This window comes from Pezoporus occidentalis, unplaced genomic scaffold, assembly GCF_034315485.1.
Source record: "Pezoporus occidentalis ecotype Australia unplaced genomic scaffold, CSIRO_AGI_Poc_V1 ctg46, whole genome shotgun sequence".
In the NCBI taxonomy this organism is placed as follows: Eukaryota; Metazoa; Chordata; class Aves; order Psittaciformes; family Psittacidae; genus Pezoporus; species Pezoporus occidentalis.
This window is the reverse complement of record NW_026915791.1, coordinates 4,829,038-4,846,280: the sequence shown is the minus strand read 5'-3', so window position 1 is coordinate 4,846,280 and position 17,243 is coordinate 4,829,038. Positions and strand designations below refer to the sequence as shown.

General features: G+C 43.2%; 1 protein-coding gene across 5 annotated transcripts in view; it reads left to right on the top strand.

The window, feature by feature from the left end:
* Nucleotides 1-17,243, top strand: part of MAPKBP1 (mitogen-activated protein kinase binding protein 1) — a 96,355-nt gene that overhangs the window by 77,622 nt on the left and 1,490 nt on the right. For 2 of the 5 annotated variants that reach the window (XM_062635729.1, XM_062635728.1), the window contains exons 22-31: nucleotides 4,334-4,482; nucleotides 5,142-5,191; nucleotides 5,697-5,933; nucleotides 6,880-7,049; nucleotides 8,664-8,809; nucleotides 9,305-9,475; nucleotides 10,339-10,417; nucleotides 11,949-12,259; nucleotides 13,025-14,077; nucleotides 16,778-16,863. In XM_062635729.1, coding sequence (XP_062491713.1) covers nucleotides 4,334-4,482; nucleotides 5,142-5,191; nucleotides 5,697-5,933; nucleotides 6,880-7,049; nucleotides 8,664-8,809; nucleotides 9,305-9,475; nucleotides 10,339-10,417; nucleotides 11,949-12,259; nucleotides 13,025-14,077; nucleotides 16,778-16,863 — 2,452 coding nt within the window. The remainder of the gene's footprint in view (nucleotides 1-4,333; nucleotides 4,483-5,141; nucleotides 5,192-5,696; nucleotides 5,934-6,879; nucleotides 7,050-8,663; nucleotides 8,810-9,304; nucleotides 9,476-10,338; nucleotides 10,418-11,948; nucleotides 12,260-13,024; nucleotides 14,078-16,777; nucleotides 16,864-17,243) is intronic. The other 3 variants (XM_062635732.1, XM_062635731.1, XM_062635733.1) reach the window with 2 other exon arrangements.

Below are 17,243 nucleotides of genomic sequence, written 5' to 3'. Positions count from 1 at the left end.
CAGGTGAATAACAGCTGGGGTGTAAACACACAGAGAAGGTGCCTTTCTGGGTCAAGCCAGTGCTTCAAGAAGCCCAGTGTTCTGCCTGTGATGCTGGCAGTGGAAGATGGTGTTTGGTGAGACACTGTGAGCTTTGCGGTGGTCCATTTGCCTCATGCTCAGTTATTGTATCAGGGATGTTAGGAGGTGCATCTGCCTCTGTAGTCCCTTTTGGTGACAGGCTCCTGGAGTTCACTGCTCTTTGTGGAAAGGATGACTTTTTTGTCTCTGTTAAACCAGTCTCCTGGTTTGGTTGAAAGCTCATTACTTATGAGTATTGTGAGCTTTGGTGAACTGTTGTTCTGCATCCAGCTATCTGTAGTCCCCATGGTTTTGTAGAACTTTATCATAACCTCTTGCCATCCAGCCTTCTCTCCAAATTAAAGAGTCCCTCTCTCCAAAAACTCCTAGAGAGACTAAAGTTTCTCCTTTGAAGGATTTCTCTGACTCACCTTTATGGGACATTGGATTAGTTTGGAACTAATCTGACCTGTGTGACCCACACTTTTCCAAAGTAGCCCTGAGACCCTCTGGTTGTGATAATCAGATGTGTTCTTTTCTCTCATCTGGTGAACATGAGGAGCTTTGATTGTTCAGGATAATAGAACTTGTACTCAGCTGATATTGCTAGTATGTTTTGGGTTTGAGGCATTTGTATTTTCAGAGAAGGAACCATGTAAAGGCCTTTTAGTAGGATTTTGACTTTGATCCAAATATGTATTTATTGTTTAGAAAAGCTTGTCTCAAATTTTTGGAAGGGAAGTTTTAAATGGATTGTCCTGTGGAATGTTTGCAGGGCTTAGAGTCATGTTTGAGCTGAGCATTTAATTTTAATTTTAAAAGTCACTTTGACTTTTATTGAAGCTCTAATATAAATAGCAGGAGATGGAAATGTTGTCCAGGTTAAATTGTCTCAAATTTATGTGTATGCTGAAGAAGCACTGTGTGCTGTCAGATATATTTGGAAGGAAGAGCTCCTTATCAAATTCTCAGTGAGGCTTTGGTCCAGTCCAGGAAAGCTGTGTGGTTTCCAGGGCTCAGAATGGGGCAGGCTTTGGTGCTGGATTAGAAGTATTGCCTGAGTCTGTGCTGAACTGTGCAATGGAAACACCATGGAAACTCTGAAGTCAGCAGCACTGTGATCTTTCTGTGGGGAAGAGCAGGGTGACTTTCTTTTTAAACCCTTAGGCATTCATGGGGGAGAGGGGGAGCAATCTGCTAGTGATCCCTACCACATAGCATCTACAATTTCATAAACATGCCCCTAAACCTGAGGGTTTAAGTAGCACAAGATCAGAGTGGGAATGTGGAATGCTGACCACATACCTCTTTAAATGGGTAGTTGTCATTCTTGCTTGTTTTCTTTTAAGAAAAGAAAGGAAGGTTGAATTCAGGACAATCAGGACATGTATTCAGAAGAATATGGAGTACCTAATATCAGATGTCTTTATACAGAACTCTGTAAAGGCATTGTGGCACCTTTAAGTCTGTATACATGTCCTGAAGACTTTGTAACTGAAGGTCCTTCCTTGTCATTGACACCATTCTGGCACAGCCTTCAGGAACTAGAAGCTGAGCAACTGGCTGTGCTCATCCATACAGATCAAGATCTAGGCCTAATACTAAAATGAGATAGTTCCTCAGCAAGGGAAGAAGTCAAGCGAGAACAGTTAAAATCCTTGCTCTGAATCAGTCACATGTATCTTGAGAATTGGACATGTATGTACATGCTGTTCTGGAACAGCTACTCTGAAACATTCACTCTGATAAAATGATGCTTTGTTAGGGTTGGCTGAGCCCACTCTCAGCCAGAATTCAGCAAAACACAGAGCTCTTATCCTTCACTTTCAAACTGCTCTCGTGTGGTGCTTACTTGGAAGCAGCTTTCATGCTTGAAACCTTGTCCTGCATTACTCTGACTTCCATCTAAGTGTGAACAGGAACCAGGGAACAAGAGTGTTATGGAGACGTGTGCAACAGAAGGGCTTAGAAGAAAAGCCAAAGTACATAGAAGAAGGCAGGGAAAGAAAGGAGAAAGTAATGAAGTCTGACTTGAGGGATTGACTTGGGCAAGCACAACAGTTAGAATGCTCAAGACCTTGCTAACCTAGGTTTCATTTTCAGGAGTATATCTCAGCTGCAAGTCAATGGGCCCAAGGTTGTTTTGAAAACCTCATTCACGTATCTCTGTTCAAGTCAGAGGATTGAGTTTGAAAAGCATATTTGAGTTGTAAAAAGGAAGCTGTGGAAGGGGAGCATACATTTTTGCAGGGGTAATGCAGAAAAACCTTACGTTTGTGTCAAACACATTATGACTTCATAATTTGTTTGGCACTTGCTGTGAGGTATGAAAAAACGCCCAAAATATGTTTTACATTCTCTCACTCAGCTCCTTTGAGGATATTAGAACATTAACCTCCCCACCCTGCTTACTAATTTTGTCAGTCACAAGATTGACAGAGGCCATCTTTCTATTTGTAACATAAACTACATTGATAGCAATCCTCCCTTCTCCATTTACACCAATGACAGTACTTGCAGGAGTTAAACACCTAACCTTGCCTTGTCATATCACCTCATCATAGTGAGGTATTCAACCAGTTAGTTGTCTATTAAAATGTCTAATAACCCCGCCCTTCTTCCTCAATAAACTCCTCAAACAACCATAGAATCATATCATAGAATCACAGATTGGTTTGGGTTGGAAGGGACCTTAAAGCTTATCCAGTTCCAACCCCTGCCACAGGCAGGAGCACCTTCCACTAGAGCAGGTTACTTCAAGCCCTGTCTAACCTGGCCTTGAACACTGCCAGGGATGGGGCAGCCACAGCTTCTCTGGGCAACCTGTGCCAGTGCCTTACCACCCTCATAGTGATGAATACAAGCAGAAGGATGCTATCAAAGTTACTGATACAAAGTTAGTATTTCCTACCATATATAAATGTAATTAGTATACCTTATAGGGTAAAACAGGGCATAACTTCAAATGTACTGTGGTGCTTGAACTGTCTTGGGATTCCCCTGCTTAGACTCAAGAACCTGAGAGTGATAAGACGGACACATAAGGAGACAGTAGGAGAGATGAGGAATCTGACAAACTGAATGTCTGAAGGAGATGAGGAGAACCAACATGAAATTGTTTCACTGCAGACTGCAGTCAGTTTAACTCTCCTGGCAGAACACCTCAAAGCTCCTATGAAAGGGTTGGGTAGTGAGTGCTGAGCCACTCCTGATAAAATGGAAATGAATGTTCTGCACTGTATGGGAAGAGAAAAGATTAAAATGCCTTAACTCCTTCTTACCATGTTTCAATACTGCCTGCTATCTGTCAGCTGCAGAAGTCAGTCCCTCAGCAGGCTGCTCTGTATTTGGTGGATGAACTATTTTTATGCCGTGAATAATGCTTGGCACTCAACACCCACCGGTGGTATCCTATAAATGTCACTAATGATGAGTTTGGTACTTTAGCTCAAAGCCGTGGAGCGGGTGCTACTCAAATTTGTTAGGGAATTCTTCATTTGTTCAAGTATTGTCCAAAGTGGGGTAGTTCATTTGGTTCTGTTGACTGAAGGGGAAGAGAAGAAAGAGGGAAGGTAGAGTTTGGTGAGTATCCTTGATTGGTATTAGGGAATTCTATGCTGGGAGTGCCTCTGAGGTCTGTGTGGGAACACTCGTCTGATCTACTTTGATTAAAGATCTTCCCAAAACATGTTTTACATTATTCTTTGCGTTTGAAGGCTAAAAAAGGCAGCACGGAGCTCTTACTATGTGTGGGCTGTGCCTTCAGGTTGTGCCTGGTGCAGTCCTTGATATGAACCTGTCTTTTATATGGTAATTTGCCATGTACCCAATTGCTGTCAAACAGGGAGTATCTCTATGACATTTTTGGTGTGTAAAACAGTTCCAGAGTGGAAATGCTTAAGGGTGGTAAAAACTTTTGCTTTTCAAATATCCTTTACTATCTTGACCTTATCAGTTGGCAGGGTCTGATGCAGAAGGCCGAGCATCATTCCGCTTGACTTTCTCAGACTTGTTTTCTTCTGTTCTGATTTCTGCCATCCTTCCACACATATGAGGTGATTTGTTGTGGCAGGATCTACACACCTTTGTGCAGGGTTTAACTTGCCCTGTTTCTGAGAGATGGGGTTTGCTAGAGCAAGGACTCTTTGGGAGAGATGAGGCAGCCTGTTGAGTGTTTATGAAGGTAAGGTGGAGAAGTACCTGGTGTAAGGACTGAAATGGTGGGCAATTCTTGAGATAGACCATAATACTTCTTCCAATTCCTGCTTCCCAGGCATGAGTCCATCTCTGCCCTGTCCTCTGCGCCTGCACTCTCATCAGACAGCGACAAGGATGGTGAAGATGAAGGGAATGATGAAGATGAGCTGCGTGGGCTGCAGTCATTCCATATTCAGTCCAGCTGCAACACTGACAGAGACTCAGGTATAAACGGGAGAGGGGCATGTGCAGAGATGGAGGAAAATGGCATGAATGTGAAGTGGGAGGTGAAACACACTGGCTTAGGGATAACAAGATATGGACAGAAAGACCAAGACAGAAACAGATGGATCGATACCAATTGCCCATCCCTGTGTCTGAAGAGGGATGCGTTTCAGAGTTCTCTGATTAGAGATCAGTGTTAAATTATCAAGTTTCTTGCTAGTTCCACCTGGCCAAACAAAATCTGAGTTAGTGTCCTGGGCTTGGGTATACAAGCTGTTAGAAATCCACAGAAATCAAAAGGTACCTCATGGAGGGTTCTGGAGATGTCTGATAAAACTCACCATGGTGATTACCATTGCTGACTGGAGGTATTTTTACCACTGATATTAGTGTTTTGAAACAGGTTTTTTCCTAAGGCTTTAGTGGACCCTGTGGCAAGCATTCTGCAGTGGGTCTGCTGAGTGAGCAAAAATCTTATATAAAACAGTACACCTCCATTAATATTATGTAGTAGTCTAGGAAAGCATGTGTTAGCAATGTGTGCTGGTTCAAAAAGTGTAGGAATGCTGCCTTTGAGGAAAAATGACATAGGAGGTCTTTAAAAAGCTGGGCTGCTGGTCAAGGATATCAACTAGGTATATATCTTTTTACCTTTCCAGATCCAGACCTTACCCTTTCAAGAAGCCTTTCCCACTGGGAAATGAGGAGGGTGAGTTCTTCAACCTTCAAACTGTGTTTCTTGTCATAGTGAAACAGGAAAAGAAATTCCCATGGGGATTAAAAACTTCATTTACCCTGGTGGGAAAGGTGCAGCTGTGGTGGGAAACCAGTGAGAAGCCTCTCTGTGAAGAGTGACTAGAGAGTGGCAAAGTAGAGCCTAGTTTAAGAGACAGGGATCACTTGGGATCTTTGCATCAGTATCTTTCAATCAGTTATGCTTTTGCCCCCTCATTCTGGCCTGAATCTTATGTGATACTGAAGCTGATCATATACTTGGATCTGAGTGATGCATTTGAATGTTCATTTATACAAGAAGCAGCAACAGAAGTATCATCTTAACGCTTTATGATTAAGGGAGGGAGTTTAAGCTGTCTCACAGACAACTTTTATGGAGATGGACATAACTGTGTCTTTTTGTGGGTCCTGTGTTTCCTCTACTGTCTTTCCATAAGTAGAAAGCTCCATCCCTAAGCCTGTCTTTGAATTTCCTTCAGGCCAAAGAGATAGCAGCTATCCAGCGCTCAGAGGCACCGATGAGCAACATACCTCGGCAGCGTGGGCGCTGGTCCCAGCCAACCAGCAACATAGAGATGACTGTGAAATCCATGCTTGACTTGCGTCAGTTGGAGTCTTTCTCTGTTTCCCGTTCTCCAAGTCGAGACTCACTGTCTCAGAACAGCAATGGGGATGACAGAGAAGAGCAGGTGGATCTTCCTGTGCACATCAACAAAGTAAGGGCATTACCCCTCTGAGGTGAATCTACTCTGAGTGCATATGTCCTGCCTCTATTTATTGTTACCTGCATATATTACTACTTGATGACATTTTTCATATCATTAGAGGTGGCTCTAAATGCCTTCAGAGAAGATTGTTTAGATAATTCTGTTGTAATTAGTACTCCTGCAGTGTGTGGCTCTGCCATCTTAGGATCAAGGTTTCTTTCCAATAACAGGGAAGCCCTCATGTTTTCCCTCTAGCTCTTTAATTATTTATGGAAAAAAGAAACTGAGCTCAGAATGACAGATGTGTCCCTGATTACCTGTTAGCTCGCTCTGCTGGGGTGCAGTTTCTTGACCAGTAGCCACTGAAATGTGGCTCATATGACGCCCTTATGATGGGTTGTGCTAGATTATTAAATTCTCTTTAATCTTTGTATCAATGGATCACAGCAGGTAATGTGTACTCATACCTCAGAAAGCTAATGCTGTTTTCCAGTAGCAGTCTCTCCTGGTGCCTAACTTCATTAGAATTTTTCCTTCCTTTATAACTGCATGACTGAGAAGAGGGTTGGGCTTGTTGCATGCAGTAAATCAGTGGTTTTCAGCCGTGGCCCACAGACTTCTCTGGGTTATGTCTGATCAGCCTATAAAAGGTAATGGAAGAACCTGCTGCCACGTGGCGTGTACTCCTGATGTGTGGTCAGAGAGGGATAGGGAGTTCAGTACTTTACCAGGGAATTTTAGGGGATTGCAAACAGGAAACAAAATAGGAAGCTACAGCAGGAGTCTGTCAAGTTCAGTAAATAAGGAACAGGAAAGTCATAGGAGTGCTATGTTTGCTGTTATCAGATTTCTGATCATATTCGGTGTTGTAATGCCTGCTTTCTAGCTCTGCGCAGCACTTGCTGCCTTAAGGAAAAGCACTGTTAATATCCAGTTTTCTCTCTTTTAAAACCAGGTTGGCAGCTCAGTACCTCCCCAAGATAACCAGTCTTGTGTGCGACCCCAAATGATTCGGCTTGTGTCTTGTGAGGAGGGGATTTTCTCTCAGGAACTGGAACCTTCTGAGAGTGAGGAATGTGTAATCTACCCTGACCAAGATGAAATCCATCCCACAGACCCTAGCAGGTTAAAAATAAGCTCTCTGCTGTGCATGGCTTAGATGCTTCTGTTTTAGTTTGCTTGTAGCTTGTGTGGTAACTTGGATGAGTTGACTTACTACGTGATTGATGTCAGGCATGTTTAGTTGAGAGCTTTATGCCAGCCGGATACTAAAGGAATCTGAAACTAAGAAGGCACCATTAACATAATCTTTCCTCTTGAGGAAACTGCACATTAGTAGCTTCCTCCAAGTTTTTTTGTTGAATAAACAACTTGGAGCAGCCTTTTTACTTTCTCCCTTATCTGGGTTGAAATAAGCAAGGGAAAACTTGGAAGCTGGGAAAAAACCCACCAGTGATGTGTACATGGCAGTGAAATGTCCGCGCAGGAGAACTGACAGGACATGTACTCAGGAGAATTTCAAACCTAATTGGGCAAGAATTTAAGAAATGTATGATGTGATGACCCTATTGTGGGAAATAGAATGGCTTGCATGAGATAGATGGAATTGAAAAGGACACTGGAGACAGCGGAGACTGTTTTTCTTCTGCTGCTGTTTCTTTTCGTTTAGTTTTACCTCATTTAATATCCTGTTTCTTCCCGTGCTCCATTTTTTTTTCCTTCCCTGAATTTTAATCTTCCTTTCCCCTCTTAACCTGATGCAAATAGCTGTTTAATTCCTCTTTCTTCTTCTGCTCTCTTACAAAGAGTGAGCTGACAGCTTTAGACAGGCTTTTATGCAAGAGTGCATGCCAAGGTTTTGCAGCTGAAGCTGCTAGGCTTCTCCCAGTTTCTCTTTATTTACATCTTTAATTCTATTATGATAACATTTGGATAGAGCAGACCCATGTGCTGCTCCGTCATGTAAGAAAGGGAGGCCCTGTGATGATGTTAGATACAGACTGGACGTACCTCAATGTATACAGTTTGCAAACTGGGAGGAGTAGTTGCCATTCAGTTCCATTGGGTGACTTCTGCATCCTACTTTTGCATTGAAGTACATCTGAAACCAAAGGATTTCATGAAGTGGAAAACTGAAGTCTTCAGTTTATCAGGCAAAAGAATGATGCTGTTGTCGTTTGACAAAGTAAGACTCATGAAATCACAAAAGAAACCAGGAACCCTGTCCCACACCACTGTATTTTTGTAAGACATTCTTCAGTAAATTAGTCTTGCTTGAACTCACAGTCTTCTCTATTTTGCAACACAGAAGTTGCCCAAAGAAGCAGGTCATAAATATGGAAAAAATAGTGTATTAGGGCTCATGTTTATGGCAAACTGGAGTTTGTTTCATGCAGGTATAGGCCTGGGTTTAGTCCCTTCTTCATTGTGGAGACCTCTACTATTTGTTCCTCACCTATGCTGAAAATAACGCCAGGGCAGTGCTGTGCTGGTGCCTGGTAGTCATGGGAAACTGACAACACCCAGAAAGTCAGACTTCACTGTCCAAGCTTAATGAAATGCAAAACCCATACTGTGTAATGATGAGAGAAATCAACTATTTTTTGTCTTTAAAAGCCTTACTTCTGTAATCAAGGGTGTTACCAGCACAGGTAAGGCCTTATTAAAGTTAGAATGTGCTTCTTTACGTGTAAAACAAATACGTCTTCTAGTGCTGTGTCTTTCCTGTCTCTTTTGTAGTGAGTTCCAGGTAAAAGCACTGCCCCACGGGAAGCTAAATAGAGGTTATCACAGTAATGGATGCCCAGACAAACACAGTCCTGACAGTGCCTGCTCTGTAGATTACAGCAGCAGTCGTCTGTCCAGCCCAGACCATCCAAATGAAGGTAAGATGCAGAGACATTACAAATGTGATTATACATGATGTTGAGCACTGCAGGACCTTGCTGGGGTGGTTCTGTGCCATGTTTATCAGTTTCTATCCTGATCTGTAATACTTAATCCTCTTAATAAGATGAACTGAGATCACACTCCTATTGATCTTGCTAGTATTGCTGTAAAGATTGAGGTGCATTTCAACAGGCACTTCAATGAAGCCACTGTTGAAGCAGGAGTTGGTTAAAGTGCACTTCCCATGTGCACCTTTGGTTTTCTTTTACATTGCCTAGATAAGGAGCCAGGTTTAGTATTGATTATCCTATAGGCTATGCTGCTTATGGGATATGGTAGATTAGAGAATTAATGCTGACCGACTTTTGCTTTAACATTCTAGGTTTGATTTAGCATCTTTGCTGAATGTTAGGTTTTGGTTCTGTTTTTACCCTCCCTAATGTTACTGTGATTATGCTGTTACAGCACTGAGGTGTTTTGCCTTTTCCCAGATTCTGAAAGCACTGAGCCACTCAGTGTGGATGGCATCTCAGACCTGGAGGGGGAGGAAGGAGAGGAGGATGTGGCTACTAGCGTGCTGGAGGGAGAAATCCCCCAGATACATGATCAGGAAAAGTTCCTCAAGGAGCATTTTGGGAGCCTGGGCAGCACTGATGGAAAAGGTACTGCTCGATGGGGGGGGGAATTTGGGACGGCATTTCAGATTTGTTACCTGTATAAATCAAATGAGGCTATAAGTTCTGCTAGGCTTTTGTGGCTGTGTGTACGGGAGGGCAAAAACGGGGAGCCAGTATAGAGAGGCCTAAAGAAAAGTGACATGTTAACTTCATCGGTCTGTGTGTAAGTCTGTGTGGATGGGATTGGGGTCTATGTCAGTTTGGGTTAAGGGTTGTCCATGGAATCCTGAAGAAACATTCTCTTAGCTCCGGACTAGTTGTGTATGAAGGTATTATCCTGTGTGTTCACCCCCCCATAGGTGACATGTAGTGGCCTCTAGTGGTCTGTTAAGGCATAACAAATGTCACAAAAGAAAAGGCTGAAATGCTGGGTGGAGGGAGGGAATAAGAGGAGACATCAGAGTGGCAAAGAAGCTGGTTAGTCTTTATCGACCAACTCCAGCACAAAGCGTTTCTTTTTAGAGTTGATAATGGTTGCAGACAGCAATATCTATGTGAGTTGTCTGGTTTCTGTTTCATTTTTAATTTATTTTCTTCTTTTGATTGGTTTGTTTTCTGCTTGATGCCAGCTCTTTACAGTCCTGCAGGCAGGATAGGACACAAAGGAAAGCGAAAAAGGAGGAGGCGTACCCTTAGGGAGAGTAGCAGTTAAAGCAGAGTAATCTAAGTAGAAGAGAAAAGGCAAAGGCAACGTGAAATGATTTCATTCTCTGTGGTTTTAGCTCAGAAAATCCCCTTGGATATGGGGGAACGTTTGCTAGTCTCTGCAATAAGAAAAGGCATGTGTCAGAATGTTTGTTCTGTAACTAAACTGCTCCCTTTTCTCTCCCCTTTAATCAAAATTTTAGGTGGCTCATGTAGGAATCTGGAAGGAAGTGAAAACCTCAGCATATCTTCTCGCTTTCTTTCCCAGTCCCCGGCTCTCAGGTACGGCTCTGCTTGTTTTGAGTGTTTGTCTGTCTGTTTTTACTAACGTGAGTAGGTCTTACACTAGGCCCTGCATCAAAGTAGTTGAGCAAACTTCGCTCTTGGTGTGCCTATGCCAAGAAAAGTGTTAGCATAGCACCTGGCAGGCTGGCTGCAGACCCTTGTGATTTGGACAGGCCATCCTGTGTCACTTCAGCTGTTATGTTTCTTCCTACAGCGATGCTGTTTTGTCCTTTTTCCTCTTTCAACAATGTACTTAATTGTTTCATTATTAATGCCTGAATTGATTAAGTTGGAGGAATTGCTCCTAATCTAATTTACTCTTCACTGTTTATACTCTTTTTATTCTTTTGCATTTCATTCAGCTTGGACAATGAAAGTAGGCTTGTCAACTTTGCCTTTGTCTTGCAGTCCTTTCTTACTCAGCTTTGTTTCAGTCTTCACAGAGTGCTCTGGTGTCTCATAATAGCCCCATGGGGTTATTATTCTTCCAATAAAACCTCAACCCTAAAACACCCCAAACGGCCTCTCCAAGCTGTTTCCCTTGTTTAAAAGGAAGCCTAACAAAACAAACAAAAAAAGCAGGCAAGAAATGGGATAAATACTTTGATTGATTTGGGTTCATAAATGTTTTAAACAAATTCTCCTTTATTCCCCATAAATGACAACCTGAAATGTCATTTCAAAGTAATTTCATTGTATAGGACTGAGCAGATTTAAGTACATCTTCTATGGCTTACCAGCTGTGTCTGGATTCACCATGTCAGGGAATTTTTTTCTCATTGCTGTATTCAGCTGCTGCTGCTGCTGTCAGGAGTGCTTCTTAGTCTGTCTTGTATTGGGACCTTAAGTATGTTTGGGAAGAAAGCCAGTGGATAGCTAATGTGTAAGCTTCTGGAGAATTGCAGTGGTGAGCGAAGGAAGTCACTGGTGCTCTAGAGATGTAATAAGAGAGGTAGTTTTATGTTATAAAAAAACCTCTGGGCTTTTAATCACTTCAGCTGTTCAAACATGCCAGATTGACCGTCGCTTCCTTTCTGAAGTATGCCCACTGTGCTTGTATGAAGTGGAGAGGAAGAGGAAATTAGGCTTTCCTGTTGTAGATACCAACCAGCTTTCCTGGTAATTATGCTTTCCTAGTGTTCGGAAAGCATAATTATTTCCTCTTAGGTTATTTTAGGATTGAAAAGGTTTAATTGTTAGTAATGTGAGCTAGGAGAAAAGACCTGACTTTGCCCAATCTTCCTTCTGCCTGAAATTTTTCCTTCTCTTTTGCCTTCACCTTTCACAGTGTTCTCCCTGGAAACAGTAACCCAATAGTATATGATTGTGCGGCCTAAGGTCAAATGCCTGAAGACCAGTGCTTCGGGCTGGGTAGAATAAAGTGTAACAGACTAAGACATGTTTGTCAAAACAAACAGATAGGGAAGGGTTCTTTATCCCAGCGAAACTGGCTTAATGTGTGTGCCTGTTTGTCCAGGGCAGTTACATTTACTTGTTTTAACTGGGGTTTCTTTATCGTGTTCTCTAGACGATTGTCACTCTCTTCGTCAAATCTGATACTGGATTCAAAGCCCATCGAGCTGCCAACCCAGACCAGTCATTTTACACCAGATCTCTTGAAAAATGGCAGCAGCCAGCCTGGTGATGCTTTGGAGAACAACCAGCTGCTTGAGGGTGTAAATTCAAATCAGGCTCCTCATGTCCAGAAAAAACGGAGGTCAGCTCTGGAGGCCAGCAGAGTTGGTATGGCTCCTGGACGGGTTATTGCATCCTTCCCAGAAGGCCCTGTGAATGCAGTGATGAGAAAGGCACAGTCAGTTCATGACCTCGTTCATGAGGGTAAGGACACAGGTTGGGATGGTGATCTAAACCTGAGAATGAAGTGGGGAGATTTGAGCTTGACTATAGATTCAATTGAAGCTTATGTCTTTCTGCATTCTGAGCTACAGGCTTCTAGAGTCTTCTCACTCTTAGCCTGTCATGGGAAGATATTTTTAATTTGTAATGCAGATGCTGGTCTCCTAATTATCAGTCTCTGATGTTTGTCTGGCAGCTGCGAGAGGAGCAATGCCAAGGGTGAAATGAACTATGTGTAAAGAAATTCTCTCTTGCTGTGGGTGGTTGCTTCAGGCCAAGACTGAAGTTCCTCAGGGTGGGGAGGAAAGAAAGAGGGAAGGAGGAGACGGTAATAGGGAGCTTACTGTATCCATGCCCTCTGTATGAAAGAGCTCCACTTTTGAAACAATCAACTTATGAACCATCAATAAGCACTCAGTTCATTTTAAATAAAAAATAAAGCTTATCACCACAACACCATAAGTAAGCTTTTGCCTGCTTCCTTTGGCCTCTCAGTTAATGGTCACAGTGGTGTAAGGTCTTCTGGCCATACACTTAAGAGCAAGTCTCTCTTATCAGGTAAGCAGGATGATGGATGGGCAAAAAATAAAGCTGTTGAGGCTTGATGATATTAACCTGAAGTAGTGGTTCTGTACATCTCTCCCAGGGGCTGAGCTGAGGCTGGAGCAGCTCTGTTACTTTCCAATTTTGGAATTCACTGCAGGCTCTTGTCTCTTTTTGGTATGTTTGTCTGTTTAATTTTTACAGATAAGGGTCCTGGAGTGATATCCTCTGCCAAGCAGCGTCCTCAGACTCTTGTGGAGGTTGAGAAGGATCCCAGACCTAACAATTGCAGGGTGTTATCAGCCAGTATGTTGAAGATGGATGGATCTGGTGCTCTGCTGGCCAAAGATGTCAGGGCTGCAAAACCCAAGTCCTACATGAACCCCACAACCAGCTTCCGGGCTAAGATGTCAAGGAGCATATCTGTAGGGGAAAATCTGTACCTTGGTTACTCCTCTGAAGTGTTGGCAGATGGGAGGACTAGCCCTCCAGTGGCAGAGAAGACACAGCTTAGTTCCACAGCAGATGCTGAGAAGATGAAGGCACCAGTGAAAGAAAATGTTCCAGTGAAGCCAGCACTTCAGCCAGTTGTAAACTGCTCATCTCCCAAGTCCTTCCACAGCAAGTTGGCGTCATCAAACCGAGCACATCTGATTCTTGACATTCCCAAGCCATTGCCTGATAGACCCACCCTGGCCTCCTTCTCACCCACTACTAAAACAAAAACCCTGCTGGAGCCACAGTCTCCACAGTCACCTGCTGGGGCCTGTAAAAAGAAACCCTCTTTTCCTGAGGTCCGAGCCTCCAAGAAGGAGAATCTAACTGCTGGGTCTCTGGTTCCTGGTAGAGAGGCTTCAACAGGACCTACTAAGGAGAGCCCAGTGGAGGGCCCAGTCTCAAGGATGGGTTGCCAGGATGAGCCAGGGGTCACTAGTCCAAAACTGTCAGAGAGCCAGCAACCAAAATCTCCTGAGGGCACACTGCCCAGGAGCAGGGAGCGGATCACCGGCATCGCCTGTGTGCTGGACACCCAGCCTGGACTGTGCCCACTAGACCCCATCAGGCCGAGGTCTCCTACAGCTATAACTGCCTTGGCACAGGTCTCAGGTGTGCATGGATACCCATCTCTTATCTTCCCCCTTCTGTCTCCTGTCTTTGTGAACCGCCTCACGATCCCATCACATTTCTTTACGTCCAGCTTCTGGCCTGTCTCGTCCTGTCTGCACCTGTCTCGTTCCATAAGCCATACCCTCAATGGTGAGACACTTCTTCAACCTGACATCTTTTTCTGAGTCTTTGATTTCCATTTTCTCTGGGTCTTATGTCTGAAAGTCCTTTTTAGCTGAATGTTTTGTAGACCTCAGCTCACTCATGTTTGCAGATGTACAATTAACCTGTAGGGGCTCTAACCTCTTTCAGGTCAATGCTAAAAGCTTATGTGCTGGGAATCCTCATGAATGTGTAGATCACATCCCTTGTGCCCCTCTTTGGGCATTTCTGACCAGCAGATGAAGGTGCAGGCCAACATGAGCTAGCTGAATGTAGCAAGCACAGATAATAGTGACAGTGGTTATGCCAGGCAGCTCAGGCTTTACTTTGTTAATGTGCAAGTGTGCGAGCTTCAGAAAGGTTTGCATACAATTGTCTTGCATAAGGTAAGGCTTGACCAAGGTGAGTTCCTTGCTGTAGTGACCCGTGAGAGTGAGAAGGTCTCTGTGCTTTGAGGAATGTCTGCAGACTGGGCATGCAACACATGTGCAGGCCTAGACTTTGGCTTTGAGCATAAAGAGCAGAGTTTAATTTCAGTTTCAGGGAAACTGTTTTACCTGCTGAGAACAGCTCTCGGCTCTGTTACAGGCCCTGGTTTAGAATACTTCAATCAAATGAAAAGTAGGTAACTTCAAACTGAAGCAAAAATCCTGCCCTCCAGTCCAGTGGCAGAGAAACTGCCAGAGTTTTGTCTGTTGGAAATACTCCTTCCTGAAACACTGAGCCGAGTCGTGCAGCAGGAAGCTGGATGTTAAGTACTGCACTGATACCTTGTACTTCCAGGGTCTATACACAGCACAGTTTAAATCCCTTTTGCTATGTTGTTCTTACTCATATCTGTGAAGGGATACTTCTCTAATCTCCTGATTGATTACTATCTGGTGCCAGGCTGCTCCACCATTCATTGCAATGGTTAAGCATAGTTATGGGTTTCATGCCCTGTTATTTTTCATTTTGCATTTCTAGAGGGATCAGATGCCTAAGATTGAAACACTCTCCTGTAGAACAGGAAATGTGATGTTTTGTCTGAGGACCTGCTGTTCTTATAGCATAGCTGCTCTGTAGAACAGCGAGAGCATCTGAAACTTCCACTGTGGCTTCTGCATATCGTAGTACAGCAGTTTAGAACTGTAGGGTTGACAGAGACCTGTTCTGCTTCTGACTTGCTCTGGGACTTCGGGTTTCCACTAAATTTTTCTGTCCTTCCATTTTCCTGCCTGTATAACAGCTGCAGAGAAGAGACTTGTTTTTGTTAAAGCATTTTGACATCTAAACTTACAATGCTATAGATGTGCTTAATACTGTTGCTCTGTTTAACATTCTCTGCTGGTTTCTGAAGAGCTCTGTTGTGCACACCGAAGAGGCAGAAAATGCCTGTTACTCAAGCGTTTATGTTATGTTTGTGACCTGGCAGCTCACAGAGCTGGAGACCAGCATAAAAAGCATGATCAGAGGCGAAATCCAGAAATGATCATGAGAAGAAACAGCTGGGTTTAAAACAAAAAGAGGGGAGGAGGGCAGACAGAAAGAAGAAAGGGTGAAAAAAATGCGAGAATCTTGGACTGCTGAATCTGGCTGAAGCCCACTGTGCTCAAACTCTACAAGGCTGGGTGATTTGGGAACAAAAACTGCAGATGGAAGGATTTATTCATGCCCCTTTGTTCTTCTGTATGTGTTCATGTATAGATAGATGTTCCTCTAGGTAACATTTGTTTATACATCTAGATGTATTCATAAAATTAGCTAAGGTCCCCTCCAGCCTATTCAAAGCCAATGTTCTTAGAATTGCAGAAGTAATAGTGCTAATGTGGCCAAGTTTTGGTTTTAGTTAACTAAAAGAAGTCGAATGGCCTTTGTCCAGGCCTTTGCAAACTGAAGTTAACTGTAGATTGTGTGTGTGTGTCTGTGTCTTTGTTTGTGGTTTAACTCATGAAAGTTTATTAAAACATTGCAAGCCTTAAAATGATGCTTTGTTATAATGTCTGGAGGGGGTAGGCAGAAGATGGTGGCCTTCAGTTGCTTGCTTTTATTTTTCATCTTTGAATTACAGTGTGTCAGCAGTGCGTATTCTGGGTTGCTCAGAAATGTGATTCTGTTGTGACTGAATTTGTCTGTCCACATGCCTCTGGACCTCAGTCCTCACTAGAGAACACTGTGATAATTCAGTATAATCCTTCATCTTCAGCACTTAATTGTATACTGTGTGGTACACTTTGTTGTACCTGTGTGGAGAATACATGAGGGAAAGCGTATAGATTTCTGACTGGGTGGAGGCTAAATTAGAGACTCCTCAAATCAGTCCCTTTTACTACTGGAAGACTTTATTCAAACTTGACTTTAATTGTAATTGGGAATGGCATGGGTAATCTGTGCTGTCCTTAACTGTAGCAGAAATGTGTGATCTGAGAAAAACCATTGCTCACTTTGGAGAGGCTAAAGACTGGAAAAATAGCAATGTTTGAAACAAGCAGCATCTCTAGGTATGAAGGAAAGTTTATGTAGAACTTCCTGAACGTCTGTTTAATGATTGGCTTAAACCAGCCCTATAAATTGAATGAGAATTGTGTGCACATTGTCTTTCAAGTATATATATTAAACAAAAGAAAGATAATGTACCCAACTGTGAGATGGCAGATACTGGAGTGTGACTGTGCCTTACTTTGGGTTTTTATTTTTCCTTCCCTTCAGGATCATGCATCAGTGTAGAGCAGTGTGAGCACGTGGTATCCGAGCTCCAGGACAGCATGCGCAAAGCCATTCATCTTTACCGCATGGTGAGTGACCTCCGACAGGGGTTCTGTTACAGTGATTTGGCTTTTACAGCCCACGAGCATTGAATCTGTGTGCTTCCTGGCTTGAGGGGTTCTTGTTACTGCTGCCTGGTTGTCCACTTGACTGCACCGTAAGCTTGACGTGGGGAGGCAGGAAGTCCTGATTTCCAGCTGTTGGGTTTTCCAGTGGCTTGCTATGGTACTCTTTTCAGTCTGTTTAGCCTATCTGTTAACTGAAGATAACGGTATGCTCTTTTTCAATTAGGGAATTAGTTAATATTTATACAGTGCTTCAGAGAGATGAAATGTTTTAGGAGCTTTAAGTTTTATTGTCCCCATCTGTTCTGTCTCTGATGCCTGGGAAAAGGATTAGCAAGTGAGAG